The 24,975-nt window shown below is 41.0% G+C and overlaps 4 protein-coding genes across 10 annotated transcripts in view; 3 read left to right on the top strand and 1 right to left on the bottom strand.

The window, feature by feature from the left end:
- The first annotated feature begins 297 nt into the window (after nt 1–297).
- afg2b (AFG2 AAA ATPase homolog B) lies at nt 298–6,591 on the top strand. 4 transcript variants are annotated; one of them, XM_020605869.1, is made up of 12 exons: nt 682–995; nt 1,159–1,269; nt 2,111–2,722; nt 2,818–3,003; nt 3,751–4,035; nt 4,122–4,307; nt 4,874–5,032; nt 5,188–5,397; nt 5,481–5,708; nt 5,815–5,949; nt 6,109–6,234; nt 6,369–6,591. In XM_020605869.1, the coding sequence occupies exons 2-12, from the start codon at nt 1,246–1,248 to the stop codon at nt 6,504–6,506; spliced, it is 2,289 nt and encodes a 762-aa protein (XP_020461525.1). In that variant the 5' UTR covers nt 682–995; nt 1,159–1,245; the 3' UTR covers nt 6,507–6,591. The 4 variants fall into 4 exon arrangements, with proteins under 4 accessions (XP_020461528.1, XP_020461525.1, XP_020461526.1 ...); XM_020605872.1 differs by lacking the exons at nt 682–995; nt 1,159–1,269 and adding an exon at nt 298–388; XM_020605870.1 differs by lacking the exons at nt 682–995; nt 1,159–1,269 and adding an exon at nt 1,558–1,705.
- Nucleotides 6,592–6,749: 158 nt separating this feature from the next.
- Nucleotides 6,750–9,535, top strand: cunh15orf48 (chromosome unknown C15orf48 homolog). 2 transcript variants are annotated; one of them, XM_020605796.1, is made up of 6 exons: nt 6,750–6,901; nt 6,989–7,047; nt 7,154–7,242; nt 7,404–7,464; nt 7,762–7,839; nt 9,143–9,535. In XM_020605796.1, the coding sequence occupies exons 2-5, from the start codon at nt 7,009–7,011 to the stop codon at nt 7,828–7,830; spliced, it is 258 nt and encodes an 85-aa protein (XP_020461452.1). In that variant the 5' UTR covers nt 6,750–6,901; nt 6,989–7,008; the 3' UTR covers nt 7,831–7,839; nt 9,143–9,535. The 2 variants fall into 2 exon arrangements, with proteins under 2 accessions (XP_020461452.1, XP_020461451.1); XM_020605795.1 differs by having other exon boundaries at nt 6,751–6,901; nt 7,762–9,535.
- Nucleotides 9,536–14,428: 4,893 nt separating this feature from the next.
- slc30a4 (solute carrier family 30 member 4) lies at nt 14,429–22,500 on the bottom strand. Of its 2 annotated transcripts, none has more exons than XM_020605781.1 (8): nt 22,408–22,500; nt 21,567–22,095; nt 19,323–19,469; nt 18,403–18,556; nt 17,867–18,083; nt 17,085–17,190; nt 16,850–16,984; nt 14,429–15,606 (listed from the first exon to the last, which is right to left on the bottom strand). In XM_020605781.1, the coding sequence occupies exons 2-8, from the start codon at nt 21,964–21,966 to the stop codon at nt 15,452–15,454; spliced, it is 1,314 nt and encodes a 437-aa protein (XP_020461437.1). In that variant the 5' UTR covers nt 21,967–22,095; nt 22,408–22,500; the 3' UTR covers nt 14,429–15,451. The 2 variants fall into 2 exon arrangements, with proteins under 2 accessions (XP_020461437.1, XP_020461438.1); XM_020605782.1 differs by lacking the exon at nt 22,408–22,500 and adding an exon at nt 22,255–22,385.
- Nucleotides 22,501–22,593: 93 nt separating this feature from the next.
- bloc1s6 (biogenesis of lysosomal organelles complex-1, subunit 6, pallidin) overlaps nt 22,594–24,975 on the top strand; it is a 4,174-nt gene continuing 1,792 nt past the window's right edge. Inside the window, exons 1-4 of one of the 2 annotated variants that reach the window (XM_020605783.1) lie at nt 22,594–22,682; nt 22,886–22,986; nt 24,009–24,168; nt 24,828–24,915. In XM_020605783.1, the coding sequence (XP_020461439.1) occupies nt 22,923–22,986; nt 24,009–24,168; nt 24,828–24,915 (312 nt within the window). In that variant the 5' untranslated portion in view covers nt 22,594–22,682; nt 22,886–22,922. The other variant, XM_020605784.1, reaches the window with a different exon arrangement.

Below are 24,975 nucleotides of genomic sequence, written 5' to 3' on the forward strand. Positions count from 1 at the left end.
TGTCTCCTCCCGGGTATCTTCCGACAGACCCCTTGCTGGAACAAAACGACAGAAGAGCTGGAGATGTAGCGGAGGAGGGTAGACATGGCCCCGAGACTCCCTCTGACTCTTTAATATGAACACAAACAAGCAGAGGTAGGTGATCAGTTAAAGCTAATTCTGCATCTACTGTCAAATAACGAAGAACATTATAATCCCCCCCTTAGTAGGTCCTGGGCCCTCCAATCACACACTCAGGCTGTCTGCACTGCCAGGCCTACGCACACAGGGCGCAGGGTTGATTACAGACTCTGGACTTCGCGAGATCTGGAAGGATGACGGTACAGAGGGGAACCGTGCCAAGTCTGGCCTGGTTGTTGGGGGCAGGGGCAGAGAAATAAGGCGTCAGGTAAAATAATGAGTGGCTGCAAGGGACAACTCAGATACATACAGACACCTCACACAAACAAGAAAAAACTGTTTGCAAATAGACAAAAAAGAAAACTCAATCTCATACAGGCCTAGTGTGGAAACGTGTCATTACTCTGCTTGGTGTTTTGATTTCTTAGCAAGACCAGTTGTTTTTATTTGCTGCTTTTTCGCGTATTAATTCATTCATCACAGTCAACGTCGTTCAACCTCCCTCGTTTTACCATTTAATTCTTAAGACGGGTCGATTGCGTTATTATTCTTACACTTGCCTTTCAGATGTTCAGATGTTCAGAAGGAGCAGGTTCGGTTCTCCTTCCCCTCACAGCAGCAGCACAGTTACCTGTGCAACGTCCAAACCAAAATCCCCTCGTCCGCTTACAAAACACAGACGACCTTCCTCAGCGTCAATATCACAGCTGTACCGTTTATGTGTAAATAGCGAGCCACGTGACTTCACTCCTGGCCACCTTTGAAGGAGATAAACCGTGAGATAAAACTCCTTGCAGCCGCTAAGTAAAGCACTACGAATCTACAGTCTACCTGCGAATTAAAGGCAGGTTTAACGTGTTTAAAGAGTCACCCTGGTAATTTATTGTCAAAATATGTAGCCCACGTAGGGCAGATGGACGCTGTCGCTTAATACGCAGCTCTTAAAGAAGAAATATGTGAAAATAGCCAGACAGATAGGGCAATATCTTGCTTGTTAAAATGGTTTCGACCTACTGCATTTTATTTTCTGTACATCAGGTGACGCCAGAGCATCGGGGAAAGGCTAGAATTTGTTGGACGACTATGACAGTTTCATTGATTTGAGTGGTGGGGTAGCCGGACAAAATGCAGGCCCCTGGGCACAGACAGGTAAAAGACCCCCCGCCCCATGAGGCTCACTAGACTGAAACAGACTCCTTGTGTCTGTTTGCTGTAGTTTTGTGTCATTTTATTGTCATATTTGCAATTACTGTGGTTCTTTTGAGCTCTTTAACTTTCAAATGAGAAATATTCACAGCTTTATTTTGCTCCAGGATTCTTGTTTCGTCTCAGAAGCCTGGGCTAGTGTCAGGGAGCCCTGTTCTGTAATTTTCCTTGGGTGTTGCACAAAAAACGGGATCCATATTACGACCTGTCTTGCAAAATTTGCAAAGCGGAAGCAGTTCTCTCTCGCACAGGACAATGTTTTGGTTGGCCATCTCGTTTAAACGCCACATGGATTTTGTAAATATTAGTCGGTCCCTTGCTGTCAGCAGCAGTATGATATAAGCGTTTTTAGCAGCCACTCACTAGTATCAATCATTAAGTGAGTAACAATATTTGTTTAAAAGTATTTATCGCAGCTAAAAAGGAAACTAACAACTAGCAGCATGTAGCCTAGCTAACACTGCAGCTGAAGCAGTGGCACTATAACATTAGCTTCACTCTTGTCTGGTTGTTTTTGTTTGTTCACTGGGATTTCGTCTGTAGATAAGATACTGTAAGTGAATATACCGAGTATGTTGGGTATACAGTAACGTAACTTCATTTACATACTATGTATAAACAAACTGAGAAAACCAGTTGAAAGTGCTGATGTGGGGCTTTCACACAGATCTGTCATTTATTTCTGCAGATCAGTTGGAAGACCTGTTTTAAACTGTGAATTATGAACATTTTATAACCCCAGAGGGTTAAGAACTCTGCTTACCTTTCTGTATCTTATTGTCAGTGTGGCTGCTGGTGGACAATGAAGTCTCTGAGGCTGCTGTCAGTGGATCCATCAGACCAAGGCTCTCAGAGATGCAGGCTGGGTCCAGGCTTGATGTCAGCACTGGGTCTGAGTCTGGGCTCCCCTCTGCTGGTGTCTGTTCCAGGGGGAAGCTGCCTGTGCACTGCCTGGCCCCGGCCTGACCTGGCAGAGGGCTTCCTGCAGATGGACCTGAAATGTTCCTCTCCCAGTTTGATCTCTCACCCATGCACACACCTGGACCTGGACCCTGGTCAGCTCACACCCGTACCCTGCCTCAAACTGAAAGGTGTTAAGATAACTGTGGTAGTCCAGAGTGTTGACTTTAGGAAACACACACCTCCTCGCCTCATTCATGAGCTTGTGAAAGACATGCTGAAAGGTGTACATGTCCATAACAAGTATGTGATCAACCTGCAGGATTTTGATACAGAGATTAAATATGTTGTTATTGAAAGCATCAATCCAGAGTCTGCCATTGCTGGATATATCACCTCAAAAACTGCTGTGGAGATAACTGGTGTCCAAACGGTCCGGCATTACAGGAGTCGGCTGCAGAAGCAGCATACAGTGCCACTGGGTGGGCTGGAGGAGGTGTGTATTTTCACTGTAATAACATTATTGCTGTTCATCTACAATGTGTGTTGTAACTATGTGACACCTACATTTGTTTTCATACTGTATGTTAGGTGAGCGCCTCCCTGAGAGAGATGCTGGAGCTGCCCCTGCTCTATCCACGCACCCTGAGCTCTATAGGTGTGTTGTGTCCCAGAGGCATGCTCCTGGTGGGGCCTCCAGGTGTGGGCAAGACCCTGCTGGTCCACACAGTGGTGGAGGAGGTGGGGGCTAGCCTGGTGGTTGTCAGAGGGCCAGAGGTAACTAAATATACACTCAGGTGGCAGGTTATTAGAGACACCTAGCTAAAACTAATGCAGTCTAAAATGCAGTAGATCCCCCTTTCATGAAGGTGAAGATGTTCAGTTTTTTGTTCAAACTGACTTGGAGATATGCTGATTCAATTCTATGGTGACTGTGAGTGACCATATGATTGGGACCTTTTATGCATTAGAATTTGTGTTGTCAGTGTGGTGATCTCTTTAAAAGATCATTTGATTTCTGTTGATATTGAACATTTACTTTGCTGTTTGCTGAGATTTTGGGTTATAAGAAGCTCAGTCTTCCTGTCAGTATTTTGTTTAGGAAATAATTCTCCTTCATGTTTTCAATGATGGCTCTCCTAATATGAAGAATAATGCTGTTATCATGACATTTCACACTGAAGGAACTTGCAGTCCTGTATTCTTCATGTGACTTACTCTGTATTTCTAGTCATTAGGAGTTGTGCCAGAGACCTGCTTAATCTGGTTGATATTACCAACACAAACATAACACACTTGTAACAGTAATAATAATAATAAGATAAAAAGAGATGAATTTCAACATGGGAAGTGGACATGAGAAGATAAATTTATGCATGAAACACAAATAAGATCTTTTTATTGTTATAAATCCTGGGTCACATCGGGGATTGATTTAAAATGGTTCCTTGTGCTATGTTATGTTAAACTTATTTTATTTTTTTTCTTTTAAATCAGAAAGTACATAATGATTGACTGTTTCAGGTGGTGGGATCACGGCCGGGTGAGAGTGAGGCGATGTTGCGGGCTGTGTTTGAGCAGGCTCGAGCTGCAACAGAAGAGGGACCATGTGTGCTGTTCTTAGATGAGCTGGACTCACTGAGTCCAAGGAGAACCGGCTCAACTGCGCCAGAGAACCGCCTGGTTGCTCAGCTTCTCACACTGATGGATGGGATGGATCAGTCTGATCACTTCCTCATCGTCGGAGCCACCAACCGACCAGACAGCTTAGACCCAGCACTGCGCAGACCTGGAAGATTTGACAGAGAGGTACAAAGGAGAAAATGTATAACCCAGTGCATAATAATACATGTAAATAAAATTTTGAGGCTCTGAATTTTACATCTGCTATGTAGGTTATCATTGGAGCTCCCACCTTGCAGCAGAGAAAGGCCATCCTGTCTGTCCTGTGCACGAGGATGCCTACATGTCCCAGTGTGGACATGGCAGAGCTTGCACAGAGAACTACAGGATATGTAGGAGCAGACCTAAGTGCCTTGTGTAGGGAGGCTGCTATGCATGCTTTACGGGAAGAATCAAAGGTAAATACCAGTGATGGACAAACCAAGGCTTTCGGCTTTCCGAAGCCCAGGATCAATATGAATCAATTGTTTGGAAAATGGTTTGCAGTTTTGAAGCATTTGACGCATTCAGAAATGGTGACATCTGCTGGCCATCTCTTGCGTTTTTTTTTTTTTGTTTGTTTGTTTTTTTTGGTATATTTGTATTTTTTTATTTTGTACGGGTGCAATGAACCATGAGGAAACAGCTAGTCAAAATATAACTAGTCTTAATGCTTTTATTATTGTTATTTTGTTCAGTATTATGAAAACAGATCACTTTTAAGCTGACTCTACAACTCCATTCTTAAGTACTGGCAGTATCACATCTCTGAAAGGTCAATACGGTGTCGAGTTTTCTGCAACCAGCATAAAATCACTAATAAATAGAGCAATCAAGCAAGCTATCAAATAGAAAAAAAAGTCCAAGACTTCCAGTGTCTTAAGTATATTGCTCTACAGCTTCTCTAAGTGTGGGAACATAGCCCCCCCCTGAGTGTTTAAAACAGAAATTTGTGCATGCTTTTTCTTGACATTATTGTCTGCAGGGCTCAGGAGGACAGGCAGTGGGCATGAAGCATTTCCAGGAGGCCCTGAAGTCAGTGCGTCCCTCCTGCCTACGGAGCAGCCTGGGCAGGACAGACCTCTCCCCAGTGTCCTGGGAGCAGATAGGAGGCTTGGATGAGGTCAAACTCAGACTAAGACAGGTAAATGAGTGCCTGAAATATACAAAGTAAAATACATAGAGTTGTCATCTGAGTTTGTTTAGAAGTGTTTCCTACAAATCAAAGAAAAACACCTGTCACTGGAATTAATGGTTTATTTATTTCCACCTATCCTGTCTTGTGTGTGAACATCTCAGAGTATTGAATGGCCGATGAGGTACCCTGAGGCGTTTGTTCGTCTGGGTCTGTGTCGGCCCCATGGCGTGTTGCTCTACGGGCCCCCAGGATGTGCAAAGACAACACTTGTCAGAGCTGCAGCAACCTCCTCTCACTGTGCCTTCCTGTCTGTCAGTGGTGCTGACCTCTACTCTCCCTATGTCGGGGATTCAGAGAAGGCTTTAGCACAGGTATTTTCTTTTTCTGTGAATGGCTGGTGTGTTTGCGTCTTCCTGTGTGTTTCATCCATGAACACCCCAGTCTGTCCACACAGTTGTTTCGTCAGGCCCGAGCCTGCACTCCTTGTATCCTGTTCCTTGATGAGATCGACTCTCTGGTTGGCTCAAGGTCGAACAGTCAGACACCTAACAGCGTACAGACACGCCTCTTGTCTGTGCTCCTGAATGAGATGGATGGAATTGGCTTGAAGACGCTGGAGAGGAGAGGGACGGAGAAGATCCTCCAGACAGAAGGGGTGGAGGAGAATCACACACAGGAACAGGTCAGATATGATGATCTCACACCTCCTTCCATCACATGAAACACATGATCAGTATGAAGCTGATTAGTGAACATTATGCTTTAAGCTGTTTTTCATTCTCTGACAGTTGGACTGCCAGGAAGTAAGCAACAAAGATGTGATGGTTGTAGCTGCCACAAACAGACCTGACTGCTTAGACAGTGCCCTCCTCAGACCTGGCAGACTGGAGCACATCATCCATGTCCCACCGCCTGACCAGCAGGTTAATTATATCTTCCATCGAAATTAAAATTGTGTTGTTACAGGATTAAAGCAGCTGCACAAGATAGTTTTTTTTTTTTTTTTTGAGGAGAATTAAAAGAACTTGCACATAAAAAGCCGATTAACCTCGTATACTGTGTGTGTCATTTCATGCATCTAGGCTCGACTTGCCATCCTGAAGGCCTGTACTAAATCGATGCCTTTAAGTGTTGATGTGTGTCTGGAGGAACTAGTCGCAAAGACAGAGCTTTACTCTGGAGCTGACCTGGAAAATCTGTGTAAAGAGGTAATATGACGCACACCCAGAGGCCTTGTTTTCTTAAACCTGGCTATAAAATACAAAATAGAATACCGTTCTTAAATGTCAACCTTGATAAATGGATAACGAGGGACTGCCTGAAACATATTTTTGTTTTCCAGGCTGCTTTGTTGGCACTACAAGAGGAGAACATGGAAGCTTCTGCCATCAAACACACATACTTCCTAAGGGCCCTCAGCAAAATGAGGCCCTCTCTCACTGCCCAGCAGATCCACACATATCAGACACCACCCAAATGACAAAGCCCATATGACCATGTCCTCTGCACTGATACATTGTTTTGTTACACAGAAGTTGGTTTGAAATAAAATTGGTAAACCTTGACCATTGGTGTTTGGGGTCTTCTCTTGTTTTATGTCACTGACAAGCGCTGTTATGTGCTTGAAGCTATCTTCTAGCCCTTGACGTTCAGTTTTCAAATGTGGCCACAAGAGAGCACTGCACACTCAGAAAATGTATTGATCAACTGAAATATGGATGTGGTGATGAATGGGACTCCACTGGTGCATTTCACTGCAGGAAGTTTTGTCTGACTACGTGCCTTTCATCTCGTATCACTTCTCATTCAGCCCACATCAGCTTTGTTTATAGGACTCTGTGCGAAGAGGCGACAATAATTTCTTGACAAACGCAGGTGAGACGCACCACACACAGCTGCCTCCTCTCTTTGTTGTTGACATTATCTGGATTCTCAGCCTCACTTTTAATACAATTCTTTTAGGTATTTGAGAAATTTGAAAAATGGGTGGATTTTTCCGGATGCTGGGAAAGAGAAAGGAGGTGAGCCATGTACATTTTTTACTCTGCTAAAGGTGATTTTGTATTATGGACACTGGATGTGTAGCCCATGCAGGAAGTTACATGTTATGTTTTGTGTGTTTTCCAGCTGATCCCGCTGGTAGGGTTTATGACTTTAGCTGCAACAGGAGCCACCTCTGCTTCACTGTACTTTCTGTGTACTAAACCTGATGTTATGTGAGTGTTTTTGTACTTGTTCTCATTTTGATAAAATTATATTGCACTGTTTTGCTTTATAATATAGTCTTCTAAATTGTGTTTAACATTTGTATGTAATGTAAGAAATGCTGAAAAAATAATATAAGGTTTTCATTCTGTTCATTTTTTTTTCCATTTAGTGTGAATAAGACCTCCAACCCAGAACCATGGGAGAGACTGGACCCATCAAAACCCCAAAAGGTAATATTCTTAACATTATTTCCTAACATTTCATAATGTCTTGATAGTTGTTAATAAACCTTTTGATTTACATGACTCTTAAATACAAGCAGAATCTTCTAGTGAGCAACAGTGTGCTGCTGCAATCAGCTGAGTCATAGAGGAAGAAATGTTATCAAATTAGTAACAGCCTGTTATTGTGTTTATATTGCCGCACGTGCTGGGGCATTACACCCTGTGGCTACTCATGTTACTTGCTCATGTAGCTTATCACTTGCAAATAGGTCATGTGTTGTTTTTTTGTGCATTTTGCTGTAGTTCATCACCATTAATCAGGAGTGGAAACCAGTGGAGGAGCTGGAGCTGGTGAAGAAGCTCACCAAGTAAAAAAAAAAGGTGGGCATCTGCTAGAAAGAAACGCGGTGACTATCCGCTTGCCCCCCATCTGTCTAGCAGAATCCTTTCTGCACAAACTAGGATACTTTGACAGTCAGTGTGCGGAAATGCTTCTGCTCCACTGGTGGGGTTTCACCCAGCCCAAGGACATCCTTCCACAACAATACTATGTTAACAGACATGCTACTCATACTGCCATAAAGTCTAAGTTAAACTTAACTCTAGCTGTCCGTGATAACACCTAGAGATCCACAGTATATTAATTTTGAATATAGTGTGTTTAGTCATAGTAGGTGTTGGTCATAGAAACCCAGAAGCTAGTACAGTAGATGTGAATGTACAAAAGTGTCTGAATGTGAAGAGACAAAATGTGAACTTGGTAAATTATGTGATGTACATTATTGGGAATATGTTCAACATTCTTCACCAGTGTTGTCTTTGTTCTGAAAGGTTTAAAAGAGTATAACCATACATGTGTAGGAATATTCATATTCACATCTTTAGACTGATAGTCTGGTCTGTACTAAAGATACTATCATACTCTGTATTTTTGTAATTGCTTGCATATACCACGAAAAGACCAAAACCAATAATGAATTGATTCTACCAGCAAATATTGTCATATGACTCAATGCTGTCTGCCACAGATGTCTGCTGAGAGCAAACAATTTTATTTCTCATAGTAGTAAAAGTACAGGTATTGCTCATAACAATAATGATGGTTCTGTTGTATTTAAGTGTACCAGGATCCTAGAACTGAAGCATCTGTAAATTGAGCCATCATCAATTTTTTTATCTGCACCTGTGCTTTTCTTACTGTAACATGTCTCTGTGGGAAAAGCATACCATTGTTCCCAAACACATTCTGTGATATATTCCCCATTCACTTCCTCATTTGTTCCTCTTGATTCTTTACTCCCTTTATAATGGAAACAACAGTGAGCAGTAACATTAGATTTGGGACCATTATTAATCATCATTGTTCATCATTAATGAGAGTGCTTGAGCCATTTAAAAGCAATTTTCTTATCTATAATGCAGAGCATTGCACTGTGAGATTGCCGGCACAAAGTAATGTACATACTACAGACACATGTTTCAGTCCATTGTTAGAGCCCCAGTTTCACACACTCAAATAAAATGGTGGACCGCAAATGTAGCACACTAAACGGAGTGATTTTGGATACAGCAAGTTTACTTTAGCCGATCCCACATGCACTGTGTGTGCTGTAAAAACAGTTTGCTGGGACCAAACTGACCCCTCGCCGCCTTCTCCGCCCACCTCCTGTTTTCTCACCCCCAGATCCCCCTCAGTGCCCATCTCCACCTGAGCCTCTGGCTTTAAGTCCTCAGCCAACTTCAACACGTCTCAGCCACGGTGCCGTCCAGCTCCTCCTACCCCCACTTCACAACAGCAGTGAAATCACCCTCTATCTCATAAAACCACAACACATCCTGTCAGCACAAGAGACTGTGTACAAATTACAGCTATCTCTTACTGCTATCTGTCAGGTCCAGGTTAAAAAGATGATGGCACTCATGAATGCTCCCAGGACAAACCAGGACCTAACAAACAATAGATTTCCATATCCCTGTGATAATAACTAACAGAAGGAGAATGGTGCACTGAACTCAGTCATATAATAATAAAAAAAAATTGTTAATAATTCCTTGCCATGCTCAGCCTGCTCAGGGCCCTCCCACAAAGGCAGCTTTATTAAATATTCACTCTCTTAACAAGTCATTCTTAGTCAATGATCTTAAAAGCATAAACATTTTTAGTCAATGATCTTATCACAATACTCTTGATTTTATGTTTTTACCTGAAACGTGGCTACACAGTAATAACAGTAACACTGACAGAAGAGGTAGAGGTATTGCTGCTGTAGTTAAAGACTCCAGTACAAACAGTTATGTGGTTATTTGTGCTCTTTTGAGTATCTTTGTTTTGTGTTGAAAGGCACACCTATGATCTTGCTGTTAATAATTTACAGACCTCCAAGATCATCTACAAATTTCATAGACATCTTCACTGAGCTACTTTCTGTTATCTCAACAGATTTTGAGCATATTGTCATAACTGGTGACTTTAACATTCATATTGATAAGACAAATTTGCACAAGAATTCTGTGGTGTGCTTGAAACATTTGATTTGCTGCAACATGTTACATACTACCCATAACACTTGTGTTGCTATTTAAAAAATAAGGATATTTAAAAAGGATATTTAAATGAATGTACTATTTCAGTCGTTATGGAAGCTATGTCTGTATCAGTAAGTCTAACATCAGACTGTGTTGATTCACTTCTTGATCATTTTAGCTTTAAATCTCTTGAATGTATTGACAGTGCCTCACCTGTAAAGGTCAAATACAACTCTGGCAAGCAAAAAGCACCATGGAGGTACACTCTGGCTGACAGATGTCAGAAGAGAGAGTGCAAGAAAGCTGAGTGCAAATGGAGGAAAAGTAATCTTCAAATTCACTATGAGATCTTTAGAGAGAGGCTTTGCATTTATAACTCTGAATTAAGTAAGGCTAGACAAACCTTTTCCTCTAACACCATCAGCTGGTAAAACATTAGTTTTGGTGAAGCTTTTGATACTGTAGACCATAAAATCCTTCTAAACAGAGCAGAAAAGTGGGTAGGATTATCAGGTACAGTCCTCAATTGTTTCAGATCATATCTTGAAGGCAGGGCTTACGTTGTTTCCATTGGTGATCATCACCATGACATGCAGCTCCCCAGGGTTCGATTCTTGGACCACTGCTGTTCAACCTGTACATGCTCCCTCTGGGTCAGATCATACATGACAATAACGCTGCCTTTCACATTTACACAGACAACGCTAAAATTTACTTAGCTCTGTCACTAAGTGACTGTGGTCACTTAGGCTTTGACAACAAGGTTAGAAGTTATTGATCAGTTTGATTCTAGAGCTATAAAAAAACTCATAATGAGTCAGACCTGAGCTTCACCAGTCACATCAAGGCCATAACTAAATCAGTTTTTTTATCATCTCAAACCAACAGCAAGACTCAAGGGTCTCAGGTCCAGACAAGGTTTTAGAGAAACTTGCATCTCCAGCAGCCTGGACAATTGTAACGATCTTTTGTGTGGTCTTCTCAAAAAGACTGTTAGACAGCTTCATTCAGAGCGATGCTGCCAGACCTTTGACAAGATCCAGGAAAAGGAGAACAACACTCCTGTTCTTAAATCCTTAGCCTGGCTAACAGTTACCTATAGAATTGATGTTAAAGTGTTTCTGCTAGTTTGTAAAGCGCTCAGAGGCATGGGGCCAAAATACAGGTCTGATCTCCTTGAAGAATACAAAGCCAGCAGGGCTCTGAGATCCTTAGGAAGCAGTCAGCTGGTAGAACCTCAGGTCAGAACCAAAGCAGATGAAGATGCCTTTAGCTACTATGCTGCACACAGATGGAACCAGCTTCCTGTTGACCTTAAATGTGGCCAACTCTGCCACTTTCAAGTCTGAACTGAAAACTCTGCTGTTATCCTATGCCCTTGTTTGACTGGTTTCTGTGCTGTATTTCTGCAGTGTAACTGCTGGATTTCTGTCAGACCTTTTATTTTATCCTTTTTTCTTATTTTCTTATGTATCCCATTTTAACAATGTTTTATCTTCACTTTGTCTTAACTGATTTTATTCTGGTTTTAATGCGGTTACTGTTTTTCCTTGCCTCTGTAGAGCACTTTGAATTGCCTTGGAAATGTGCTATAATAAAGTTGCCTTGCCATGCCTAGGATACCAGCTGTGTATTAATCCACCAACAAATGCTCAATTTATGTTTGAATCAGGGATTAAAACACAGTAAAGCCTAAAAAGCTCATTTGAAATGTGGTCCTCCAGCCAGGTGAGACTGTTAGTCAGCTGCTGTTTACAGGGTCAAGAACCTAACATTTTACATCCATTCTTTAATTCCCAAATGTTATTTAACAAATTGTATGAATGTTGCTTGAAGACAAGAAAACATGGCCTGTTGTCAGTTAGGAAAACCGTAAAGTAATTACTGCCATCCGAGCAAGCAGATGCACTTATCTGCTTGGTTTATGGCTGCGTGGGCACTGAATTCTCCCATTGTGTTTCATAATAACAGACAATCCTCTTAACATCCATCTCATACCTCAGAGGAGAGCAAAAACCCTCCAGCAGAAAACCGTCCCACAGTGCCTGACTGGAGGTCACACAGCCAGCTGTACTGTCGACCTGAATGGAGTCCTGATAAATTATTAAATGTTAAACAAAGGGTGAGAAGGATGGGTATGAGGGAGAGGCACAGGTACTGTTTCCTGAGCTTGTTGGTCTGGTTCTTCCTGTTTGGTTTCATTTACTGTATGTGCATATGTCTACATGAGTGTTTTACATTTAAAAACATTTCCTTCCTCCTTGCTGCCTGTTATTGTCATTTTTCTCTGATCATAAATGCAAGATGTTTTCTAGTCATATTTCATAGCTTTAGAGAGCATAAACAGGTACAGACGAGCACCAGCTTATGTCTCGGCTGGAGGGCGCTTTTTTAGTGGTTTGTGTTATGTAGCCCAAGGTGCGTACTGTAGAGAAACAATAACAGAGGAGGAAGCACATAGCGTGTGTGGTGTGTCTGCGTATGTGACTGGGTCTCAGATACCATGACACCACAGATCATGTGACTACTGACTTAAGCATAGAATATATGAGAAGTTACAGATGGAAATCCTCACGTGTTACCAGTGGTGTCAGTCCTGTAACTATGAAAAGAAAACAGGTCATCATAACATACAACAGTTTTTTTTTTCTGGGTGATACATCATGTGTTAATTGTAGCCCAATTGTTCCCAGGCTGGCACAGTGTTTTCTATTTATGGAGAATTTTTCAGTTAGTCAGCCATCAGGTGTTTTCGTTAGGCCGGTTTATCCTGCAGTCCTGGTGAAGTCAAATGTTTTGCTGCCAAGGACAAAATTAATTTATGAGAAACAAAACCAAGGTCACAGTGTCTTTTGACATCTTTACTGCAGAAATGAACCAGGAAGAAAATCTGCCCAACGGCAAAGAATGACTGTCGTCAGTAATAATGTCCACTGGAAACGCATCTGGTTCTCGCATTATACTGACATTTTCTTCTCTGCAGTTTAAAGCTGAGACACAGGGCCTTTTAGAATCAATGCTAACCCGCTTAGATACAGTAATATGTGACCATCACATTCAGAGTCTGCCCTCTTCCCTCTGCATCTTTCCCCATGCATGTCTTTAAAAAGCAACATAAACAGCAGTAGCTTTTGACAAGTAAAAAATTACAGTTAAGTATTGTATATCTAATTAATATATTTTTCAGTCAATGTCTTGCTAAGTACACACCCTGGTCAGAACTCCTAAGTAGTTAAAATGTAAGGGATCCCTAGCAAACATCTTTATGTTAATCTATAAAAATGAATATTGGCTGATGTATCATCATATACATTCAAACATAAGCCTCACATATCGGTCAGGCTCTACTCTGAAGTAAAGCAGTGCAGTCAGGTGGTGGTTGTAAATGGTTGGCTCTGCTGTAAATCAAAGAAGTTGTCTCCCTTTGGTTAAGTGGCTTCTTGTTAATGCAGCTGTTGCCTGGAAACTGCGACACTCCCAGTTTACTTGTGTCAATAATAAATCCCATGGCACGTCTCCATTTTGAATATCAACCTTGTTTTGTGTGAAAAGCCTTATGTAGTTGATGTCTTATTGTTTCAAATACGCAGTGAATACAAACAGTATGCGCCGATACAGTACATAATTATAACTGTAGCCTTTAATATTTTGGCCTGTTTCACACTAGATAATTACTCAGACTCCTTAGTGTCAACAAGGGCCAAATTTCAGCCGCATCTATATATACACACTTGCTTTTCAGTGTTCATGCTGTATACTGCATGCATTATAGCCATAAGAAAGGCTTAATTCACCACAAAGACATGTATGTTTTGATGATGCTGGTAGAGCGCTGTCTATAACATGGTTCTAAATCTAGTGTTAAGTTAGGCTGAGATCTGGTGACTGTGAAGGCCACGGCCTAGGATTCACATCATTTTAATTTTCTCATCAAATCATTCAGTGACCCCTTGTTCCCTCCTGGAAAGGACCACTCATTTATTCAGGTTTGTCTTTTTATTTGTCAATGGTGCGTGTGTGCATGTTACCTTATAGTGATCCTGTCACCATGTTAGTGCACCACCTAGTGTTGAGAAGTGACAGCAAGCACACAGTAGGCCATAGTATGCACTGACCTACATCAAACCATTTCTGATCCTGTGTTCATCCTCTGTTTTTCTGAATTTGCATCATTATTAGTAGGTACTATCATTTTAAAAATTACAGTTCTTGTATTTGGGGATGAGCAGGGCACTTAATGGATGTGAATGGAAATGCAATCAAATTTGATAGAACTATGGATGAAAATGGCTCAAATATGCAACAAAGACTAATGTTCAAATTCAAGTAGAGGATTTGAGCTGTGCTGACAGTACAATAACAACAAAACTACTAAGGCTCAGGAATTACTATGCTGTTTCCTAACTTCAGTTTGTCCAGAAAAATTAGATACTGAGAGACTCAAAAGATTTAATACTTTATTATAAACAAAGCCAGTAATCCAGTTCCTGATTTGCCTTGATGATTAGTATAGAGATATGGAAACCCCGCGCAGCCTCTCAACAGAGAAAACACCATAAACATATAAACACCAAATGGCAAATTTTAACTCACACCCGTCTTCCTCAAAACACACCATCTCTGAAATACTCCAGATTTCTCTTTGCATTATGACAGTGACTTAATGAATTGGAAACAAGGGTCAGTATAGAGTGTGAGGCTGAAACCACACTGGAAGTCAGTCCAGCTGCTGTAGTGTTAACCGTGATTCAAAGTCAGTCCACACTGTGATTGTCAGTTGCCTGCTCAGCACAAATAATTAGAAGATGTGCTAAAATCAAGTCAGCATTGTTATTTTAAGTGTTGTCCAGTATAGACTAATACAAGAAAATCAAGGTGTAGCCTGTTGTATTTTTTTTAAAGTGCCTTAAAGTAGACTTTGACTGAAGAATATTAATAATTGAGCACATTTGAAATTTAATATCTACTAAAAGGACACAATGTTAAAGGTGCCAGTGGTGAAGAGTAAATCTTAAATGCCCTGTGATCACAGTTATTAAATAACATGAGGTACCTGTACCTTCTCATTTACTGACATCCTTAGTAAAATAATACAATCTTAGTATGTCATCCTCACCTAGTAACAAGGAGTAAAATTTAAATCGAATGACAAAATATCTGTTGTGATAAAGCAAACTGTATAATAAGAGTTTCCTGTTGGAATAGGTGATTAAGAGAAACGTTTTTTTCCAATTCTTCTCTGCTGAAGCATTCAACCGCCGCTCCGAAAGCTACAAGCATCAAGTTCCCTAGAGGCAGCAGTGATCCTTTAACTGTTTATCCTGTTGTTTTTCCATTGACTGTCCTTTGGCAACCGTCTTTTTCCACTTACATACCATATGCTGTGGCTCATGCTATGGCACTGAACAGTGACAGCAGTGCGACATCCAAACACTGTGGAAGTCAATGTAAGCATGAGTCTCTCTGTTCAGGCACTGCGCTGTTGGCACTGAACACAGTTGTGTACTGGTCTCTGGCTGTATGTCTGGACCTGCACTGTGCACCTGGTGACACCGTAGGTGTGAACCAGCAGGTGGCGGGCCTTCGCCTGAACGTCCTCCCACTTGTTAGCACTAGAAGGCGCTGTGAACACAAAAATGCATTTCAGCATTAAATGAAATAACCCAGAGTGTGTCCCACTAGACCAGGGGCCAACAATGACATTTAACCATGGGCCAGCTTTTTAGTGCTGTTACTGGGTGAGGGACCAGTACACTACCCTTCCCCAGTGAGGGAGGGTAGTGTACAGGGACACTTGAGACACAGGTCTGTGTGTTTTGTTTATTTCTTTGAATAGCATTTTTAGAACACTTAGCATTATATCTGATTAGAGAAGTAATTTTCCACATTAACAGCTAAGTGTTAATGTTAATAATAACTGAGCAAAAATGACAGTGTGAATGTACTGTATGTTTTCTGTTGAATTACAAACATTTGGCATGTAAGTGACAGCTTATCCACTCTTCCATCACTGTCTGGTTTGGTTCAGTAACCAAACAGGACAGGAACAGACTCCAGTGGACAGTCAGGACTGCAGAAAAAAGTCATCGGTGCCAGCCTGCCCTCCATGAAGGACCTGTAGACCTGTACACCTCAAAAGGAGGGCAGAGAGGATCTCTGCAGAACCCTCACACCCTGGACAAGAACTGTTTGAACTCCTCCCGTCTGGATGGCGCTACAGGTCACTGTGCACCAGAACAACCAAACACAAGGACAGTTTCTTCCCCCACACTTAACCCATGACTGTATAACAGAATGACAACCTTCGGTGCAATATCTTGTAAATATATCTTTGTATATATCTATCTGAAAAACTGCATCTAAAATATGTGTATATATTTCTAGATTTATAACTTTTTATTTTGCTACTGCACATTACTTTTTCTGGTTTGCACATTCTTTTCTTGTCTTATTCACTGTGTCTTATCTTGTTTACTTGTTTGCTCATTGCCTTATGGAAGAGTGTTGTATATGCGCACTGAAAGCCACTGTGCTGGAGTCAAATTCCTCAGGTGTTAAACACACCTGGCCAATAAAGCCGATTCTGATTCTGATACTTGTGTAGACCTGTGGACAAAAGTGTCATTTTTGTCATGGTGAATCAGCGCTGAAACACTAGTCATGTGTCTAAATACACTTCAGATGTACTTTAATCACAACAAGACAGTGAAAATACTGTAGGTAGTGTGAAGGTGACTGATGAATAATTGGGCATAGAAATTCCAGATTTGACTGGAATTTAATAAATAATATTTAGCACTATATTTCCTAATTTGCCCAAATCCCTTTCTGTTCTTGGGTATACTGGTGTTATGTGATTACTCACTGAGCTGAAGATGTACTAGTGCTGCAGTCTTATCAGCTGTCAGCGCCCAGACATTCAGTTCATCGACCGACTGGACATCCTCCAGCTTCAGGAGGTCCTCTTTGATTCGCTGAATGTCCAAGTGCCTGGGAACACCTGACATGGAAGGATAAAAACAACACCATTAATGTTCTCACACCACACTCTTAATACTAAACAGCATAGTCTGAATCTGAGACCAGGAGCCGAGGCTTACCCTCAAGCACAATTACTGCAGTATCTCGTATGATGCGGAATGTGGTGAAGAGAACCAAAAGAGAGAAGATGTAGGTACAGATGGGGTCCGCCACTTTAAGGTCCGGCTGTGAAGACACAGGGTTACATCTACTGTTCGCATTAGGATGATCTCTGACATTATTTTCAATCAACCACTCTCTAAATTACCAGTTCCATTATCAATATGCAAAATGGTTATTATTTTTGGTTGGTACAAATGACTCTTATATGCACAATGCAGCTCCAAATACTCTGTAATCATAATACTATATGTTATGGGTCTGCAAACTCCACATAATCCCTTAAGAGGTTTTGTGGAAATAAGCACAACATTTTATACTAATTATAGGTAAAACAGAGATCAACCGGCACACTTCTAAATTCTAGGCTAGCACAGCTTTGAGTGCATCAGGTGAGCTACACGTGCAAAGTGTACATACAATTCATGAAAGAAAAATAACATTTCTAATGATAAATAAGCAAGTAATAAATTTAAACTGAGCAATTTCTTAAACGGTAATCCATCTGGAAGTCAATAAGAAGCTCAACAGAACTGAACCAACTAAAACAACACTCTCAGAACTCCGTCTCTATTTTTCCTACAATTGCTACCAAACTACGTAGTTATTTCTCAGAAGTGTCTTCTGAACAAACTGCTATATTATATTGGCTCCAATAAATTTCCAAAACAAGGAATCTATTATGTATTTAAAATAAACTGTTAACATTCATGGTGAACAATTCATTAAAAACACAGGGTACCTTAAAGCGGACAATGTATGCAGCTATGAGCACCCCGACACTCTGGAGGAGGTCTCCCAGAGCATGGATGAAGGCAGCTCTGACAGCCAGGCTGCCGTGAGACCTCTGCTGGTGGCCAGACCCAGCCGACTGCGACCCCGAGGCAGCAGCAGAGCCGTGAGAGTGACCATGACCGTGAGAGTGGAGGTGACCGCTTTGGTTTAACAAGAAACCCATTCTAAAGGCAGATGAAACCAAAGAAAGAAGGCGCCATTTTAGGCATTAACATTACATTTATTTTGTCCAATTCACATTGTGATTTGACTAACTTAGAAACTGCACTGTGCCAGTCCTGATTTCTGTATCTACAGTCCGTGGTCAGACATTACACACTAAGGATCAGCAGCTTACCTGTAAAGCACTGAAGTGCAGTTTAGACAGCATCATTACATTTCTGCTGATACCTGACATTCACAGGTATCCAGCACTGACATGTCACTGCACTTCAGGTCTTCAGTTTTTCTACACAGACATTTACATACAAGTACTTCACTTACATGAGGTTCACAGCCACCCCAACAGCTGCAGTGATGAGCATGACATCTCCATCTATACTGAAGTCTTGATGTATGGTCCTCTGAACTGCCTCATAGAACAGTATGGCCGTCAAAATATAGATGAGCAGCACACTGAGGACTGCCGATACCACCTCTAGGCCAGGAAATCCCAATCCATTGTATATATAAAGAAAAACAATAAAAATGCAAGGTGTGAAAACTTGATCTCAGTGGGTAGGTCAGAGACAGGTAGAATGTGCCTTTTTAACTTGTACACCACAGAGATCATGCAAAAGGTACAAGGCAATAATTGCTTCAAAATACAAACAAGTGACAAATGAAAAGAAAAACCACCACTGGTGACTTGTGAAGGCCACAGCACCATTTAGTGATCTCTCCTGCCCTATAGATGGGAGCGCCGTCATCCTTATACTGTATAATGCAGTACAGTCCAACCCCAATGCGAGCTACAGCCTCCAAATGAACATACAGTTGAATCAGCACCTCTCTGACACAGTTTGAACACAAACTGAACATTTTCAACTTATTGGAGGACTACTGTATTAGACTGCATTCATTTTAGTTTGGTGTATCTAATAATCTGCCAGCTGAGTGTATATTTGGACCAACAGTTACACCATAACAGGTAAACTACAGTGGTGAAATTATATTTGTAATGATAACAGCTGATGTTATTTGCAGAAATTCCGGTCATCTCGATTTATAACTGAATCAAAGGTTTCCTTTGTGTAATCTGTTATGGTTTCAACACTGCTGAACACATACTTTCTTCCTGGAACTGTGACTCATCTCTATCAAAACCAAATATATGTATTTGTCTAACACAGAAAAAGGGAAGTGGAGAGAGAGGGGGAAAGTGAAAGGAAAAAGAGAGAAGGCTACTGGAAACAGAGACGTACCGAGGCGGTGGAGTCCGAAGGTGAATCTCTTGGTTGGAGGCTTGGTGGAGAGCCAGAGAGCCAGCAGAGAAAACAAAATGCCCACCACATCTGCTAGCATGTGCACAGCATCAGTCATAATGGCTAAGCTGTTTGATAAATAACCACCTGAAAGTACAAGACAGTGTGAACAACTGAAAAGGCATTTTCTTTTTGCTTAGATCTATCTAAGCTATTTACACTGTTTAAATCCTGTACTGTTTACATTCTCAGTTTGCACATGCATAACTGCACATTGACTGTTGACTGCTGCTCCCATGTAACATGCATTCTCTTATTATATTCTTATATATTTTTATTATATCTCTGTATTTGCTGCTTAAAGTGCCTTAGATTTTGTGTTACTTATTCATCTACATTATATTTCATTTGTATTTTGTGGCATTCATGTGGACGGCAAAGTAAGAATTTCATTGTACAGGGAAACGCGTTTCCTAACTGTGCATATGACAAATAAATACTTTGACCTTTGACCTACACATGCAGATTTCAAGTCGGAGAACAAAACAGGTTTAAATAGGTGTGGCTCCAGGCAGATAAATATCAAAAGCAAAGTGATTAGACTTCCAGGTGATATACTGTGAAGTGACAGAAGCTCTTCAGAATCACAAGTACATTTAATGTTTTTTTTTTTGTTAAATCACATGAAAAGAACAACATAATAAAAAAAGTGTCTCATGTGACCCTAGATGAATTAGATCTAATATAAAAGTGGTGAACTGTCACACTATCACCAACATGTAATTAATGAAGCTATGCTACAATCACCATTTTCATTGGAAAACACTGGCCCATAAAGAAAACAAAGGCCCTCTATCTCGTGCAAGAGAAGAAACTGAGCTGAACAACAGAAAATGTCTAGCACATGTTGACCTCATGGTTTTGAAAACTGCCAGTATAAAACATTTTTATGTTTGTGCCATGGTTTTCTTTCTGGAATAATAATTTTTAACTAGTATATGATCCAAAGAGTAGTAAAAATCAGAAAACAAATCAGTAATCTATGAGATTATTATTTGGAAACTGGAACCTGAAAAATGGACATGTATCAATTCAAAAACAGAGACTTCCCACTGCTTTTCATCCAGATTTACAGTCCCTAATTCAATCCTTAACTAAAGCTCAGAAGTAAATACATCAAGAGACTGCATCAGGTAAGTGATGATTCAGCTGCAGCATGATTTCTGATACTATAGTGTGTGAATGTGTTCTGTTGGATTTATATATGATCCTTGGCTCAATTCGACCAAATTACTATTTTAAAAAATTGCCTATTGTCTGTAAACACATTTACACATGCAGGCAGGTTTTGGCCAAAAACCCAGGTTTCTTCTTCCACCACAACACAGTACAGAATAATGTGATTTGTGGTGCTCAACATATTGAAAATGTACATCTGAGACAAGTTCAATCATTAACAAGAGGCACTTCAGCTATCTTATGTCCCACTGTGACTTCCATGGTAAAAGAACTTGTAGTACAATCAAACAAGCTAACCTGAGCTTAAAAAAAAGCTGTGGAACCTCAACAATGTGAAAGTTACAGTAAATATGCATGCAAGGCCTCCCATCATCATCCTTACAGGGTATATGTGGTGTATGGATGGTATGTCTGCTGTGTGACAGTCTTGAGTCATCGTGTTCATAAGATGTCCTGCAACCAGCCCTTTACAGAGGGCATTATGGCTAATATTCTCAATTTATTACTGGATGAGTGAAATGAAAAATGGAAATGCATCGCTTGTTTGACAACTGCAAGGCAGCAGCTCAGCTGTGTTTATACGAACAGCCATTCCAGGCAAACACAGCTCAGACGTCTAAGGTTCTGAGCACATTTCCTGTGCTGACAAGTTGTTGAGTGACCACGCCAGCAGTAATAAAAGAGAGAGCTTCACTGGTTGATGATCTCAGCATCTTAGTACTTGACTGTTGGTCAGACCACAAAAGAAAACTGAATAAGTTACACATTTCTAATAAATCAGTGATCAGTCAGATTATGGCACAGACTAAAGCTGTCAGCTGCCAGCTCTTCCCATTTGGTAATCCAGCCTTGCACCTTGGGCTCTGGGAAACTGTGACAGACTACTACTTGTGACATTTTATAGGCTAAGTGATCAGACAAAAATAATCAACATATTAAATGATCATTTAAATATTCCTTAGTAAAATAAGTATACAGCGTGAGACTCACGCTGCACCTGCTTACCTACAATTTCCCCTGTCATAAAAAGGAAATACAGCAAAGCTGCGACGACAAGCCTGTTCATCACCCTCTTCTGCCTGATCCTCTCTCTCTTCCTGGTGCAGTTGTCGCAGGGGTCCATGTTTACCCCTGGGCTGCCTAGGCTGGAGGAGGGGTCAAGCAGGGGGTCATCATCATCATCCGCCACGACCAGCGTGTTCACTGCCACTCCGTTGGACGATGCTCCTGCAGAGTAGTCTGCCATCTCTCCTGATACCACCACCCTCAGCTTGTTGAATTTGGGCATCTCATCCTCCACCAGCTCGTCGGATAAATCGAAGTGCGCCGTGTCGCTCAGGTCCCAGTCATTCCGCTCCCTCCTGAGTGCGGACCGCACCTTGGTGAAGAAGTTCCCACCTGACATCTTTAATACTTAACAGGGGCAATGTATATCCAAGTGAGGTCTAAATGTGGGTTACTGTCCTCCGAGGTAATCATCACATTTTTGTAGCGGGGTCCGGCGCAAGCTGTTATTTCTATGCCATGTTAGAACCTGGATTAAAAAGAAAGTGATACAGAAACAAACACATGTCATCTTTTCATGTCAGTAAATCCCAACAATTCCAACAGCGACATTCAAACAGACTTACTACTGTCAGTAACTAGTTTAAAACACGGCATGTTAAAGTCCTTGTGTCTGTCAGTCACTCACATTCCCACATGATAAACTCTGACTTCAGTAGTCCTCCTAAATCAGCCTTGGCTAAACAGTAGCCACTTAGCTAGCACAGGTTAGCTATGTTATGACAGTTCGTGACTAACAGGCAGCCATTGTAGTTTGTTAGGAAGTATCAGCCGGACTTACCTATATACGTACTTATCGGTTTCATAAACTTAATTCTCTTTGAAACTTGTTAACACTGTCGTTATAATACCAGTGTAAACATCAGGGAAGTAGCACTGCCTCGGAAAGCAGAAGTAATACCATCAAGTTTAGCTTCACCAGGAGTCACATGATGATGACGTATGAGTCACATGATGCTTGTTCAGCCACAGCAGTTCCAAAGTCGCACTGCTGACTCCTGCTTTTGGTCAATAAAACTCAACTCCTCACACCTACAAGCACATTTAAATAGACAGGTAAGATGGTGTTGACTGAAGTGAAATGTTTACAGATTGTTTGATTAGCACTATCTCACGTTGTAGTTCCACATTATGAAGGCGCTCACCGAGCTAGCTGGACGCTTCCTCGGTATGTAGATGCTGTGATATGTACTTGTCTTTCCATGAGATCTACCAGTGAGATTCATCGTTCTGATCTGATTGTCTGCGCCTCTTTTCAGCGTATAAAAGCAGTCTGGGATAACAGAGACGTTGCATATGGAGGTAGAGGGGATGGAAGATGAAGGACCTTCGACTCAAAGTGAACTTCCACACAGTGAAGGTGTGTGCACTTGTGCTTAACCTACAGTTCACCTGTCTGACTTATATATGTGCAGAAGGTTAATAAACAGTGTCTCAGCAAACATTTTGTCCATTAGATCTAATACGAGGATGTTTTGATAAAGAATACTGTGAATAGTTTTTACACATTAATTTCATGCAAAGTACAGCAAACAGAAAAAGGAAACATTTTGTGTGATCACCCTTCGCATTTAAAGCAGCACCAGTTCTCCTCTGTACACTTGCACACAGTTTTTTAAAGTACTTTGCAAGTAGGTAAACCCAAGCATTATGGAGAAGTTGACACACTTCTGTGGATTTAGGCTGACTGATTGTCTTCTGTCTCTTCATGTGATCCCAGACTCCACAAACAGGCCCATCCCAGAGGCAGCTGAGATAACCCTATAGTCAGAGATAGGCAGATGACGGTTATGGAGAGCAGTCATGAAACTGGGTTTTAGAATTTTAAATGACATTGCAGTTTATATCATGATGTCACTGCACTGACAGTATAAGCTGTCTTTCCTCCATCTTTTAACAGACCTACAGTTGGTTCAGCCAGAGTTTGAGAACAGCAAAAATAAGATATAAGAAGGGAATTTTCTGGGTCACTGTTACAGATAAATCAGCAGAGTGCAGGATTCCATATATTAAAGTATGTTTATGAAAAAATTGCAGGCAGGCCAACATTTGTGTTATTGTGTGCTTAAAATACCAGCGCTGTGCAGTCATGATGGTTAACAGTTAAATAAACAATAAAATATAGGGCAGATCGAACCGTGTCTTCAGTAGCTTTCAGCTGATGGTATTTATGTCAAAGATCACTTGAAACAATGCAGTCTCAAGTGTATCAGTCAGAATATCAGCAGTAAGAGGTTCACTAATAAGCTTCAGTTATGACCTTTGTGAGGCTAAAACTGCAATCAGACCCACCAAAAAGGACGATTATCAGTTAATGGTTTGAAAGGACTTTTGTGACACAATCCTATGTGCTTTGTGTATTTCTTCTTACTTATTTGACAGATCACCAGTTGACACAACAGGAATCCTTGCATGTGGAGAGCTCAGCCCCTGTACAGAATGCATCTGTGTATAAGAAAGCAGTGGACAAACTGACAGAGGGATTACTCTCTCACTACCTGCCTGATCTACAGAACTCTAAACGAGCACTTCTAGAGCTCACGTGAGTGTTTTCTTGATCAGTATGTCACGAGATTTTACTTTTACACCTAGCAAAGCATTACACTGAAATATTTTACAGTGCTCTTTTTTAGTATTTCTTATTTTGTTTTCACATCTTGTCAATAAAATGTCAGGAAACAGGGGCAAATGCCTATTCCAGCACCTAAAGGTTTAGGTCTTTTGATTTGAGGATGGCCCAATGTGTCCTAGGGTAACAGAGATTTGAGAAGAAGCAGTGAAGGACTGTTCCTTAAAAATACCTCACTTACAAATTTCAATTTAATTGGTGTGTGATAAGTACATGAAAAGATAAAATATGTCTAAAGCAAACTGTCTTTGTCTGCACATACTGACACTGACATACACAGCCACCTGTACATAGTAAGCAAACTGGTGGAACAGCATATGGATGGATGGATTGACCAGTTGCTTTTATGTTGGTAGTGTAGATCATATTAGGCCGCATAAAACAACTGGTACCACTAAAACTGTGCAAACATGTAAAATTCTGTGAGTCGCTTCTAAACATCCATCAGTGTCTAAATGATAGGCATATATTGTTTTTCTTTCTACTGCCTTTTATTCAGTAGATGTCCTTAAGCATGAGTAAAGTTCACCTAAAGCCATTTATTTCTTACTCTTTGCTTTTGTCTCAACCAGACAAAATCAGCTGATATTGTTAGACACGCTGGACCAAGAAGTCACCAAGTTCAGAGAATGCAACACCTTACTGGATCTCAATTCACTGGTAAATTTGGACAGAATTATAATCCCATTTGTACTTGTATTGTTGTTTTTACTGTGTGCA

Source organism: Monopterus albus, unplaced genomic scaffold (assembly GCF_001952655.1).
Source record: "Monopterus albus unplaced genomic scaffold, M_albus_1.0 scaffold72.1, whole genome shotgun sequence".
In the NCBI taxonomy this organism is placed as follows: domain Eukaryota; kingdom Metazoa; phylum Chordata; class Actinopteri; order Synbranchiformes; family Synbranchidae; genus Monopterus; species Monopterus albus.

Excerpts from the sequence above, each read along its gene's own strand:
- afg2b (XM_020605869.1), top strand. The coding sequence starts at position 1,246 with ATGCAGGCCCCTGGGCACAGACAG. Across the intron at positions 3,004-3,750 it reads TGGTTGTCAGAGGGCCAGAG|GTGGTGGGATCACGGCCGGG; the intron begins GTAACTAAATAT and ends TGACTGTTTCAG. Across the intron at positions 5,709-5,814 it reads AGAATCACACACAGGAACAG|TTGGACTGCCAGGAAGTAAG; the intron begins GTCAGATATGAT and ends ATTCTCTGACAG.
- cunh15orf48 (XM_020605796.1), top strand. The coding sequence starts at position 7,009 with ATGGGTGGATTTTTCCGGATGCTGGGAAAGAGAAAGGAG. Across the intron at positions 7,048-7,153 it reads TGCTGGGAAAGAGAAAGGAG|CTGATCCCGCTGGTAGGGTT; the intron begins GTGAGCCATGTA and ends TGTGTTTTCCAG. Across the intron at positions 7,243-7,403 it reads TGTACTAAACCTGATGTTAT|TGTGAATAAGACCTCCAACC; the intron begins GTGAGTGTTTTT and ends TTTTCCATTTAG.
- slc30a4 (XM_020605781.1), bottom strand. The coding sequence starts at position 21,966 with ATGTCAGGTGGGAACTTCTTCACCAAGGTGCGGTCCGCACTCAGGAGG. Across the intron at positions 19,470-21,566 it reads TATGACAGGGGAAATTGTAG|GTGGTTATTTATCAAACAGC; the intron begins GTAAGCAGGTGC and ends TTGTACTTTCAG. Across the intron at positions 18,084-18,402 it reads GGGGTGGCTGTGAACCTCAT|AATGGGTTTCTTGTTAAACC; the intron begins GTAAGTGAAGTA and ends ATCTGCCTTTAG.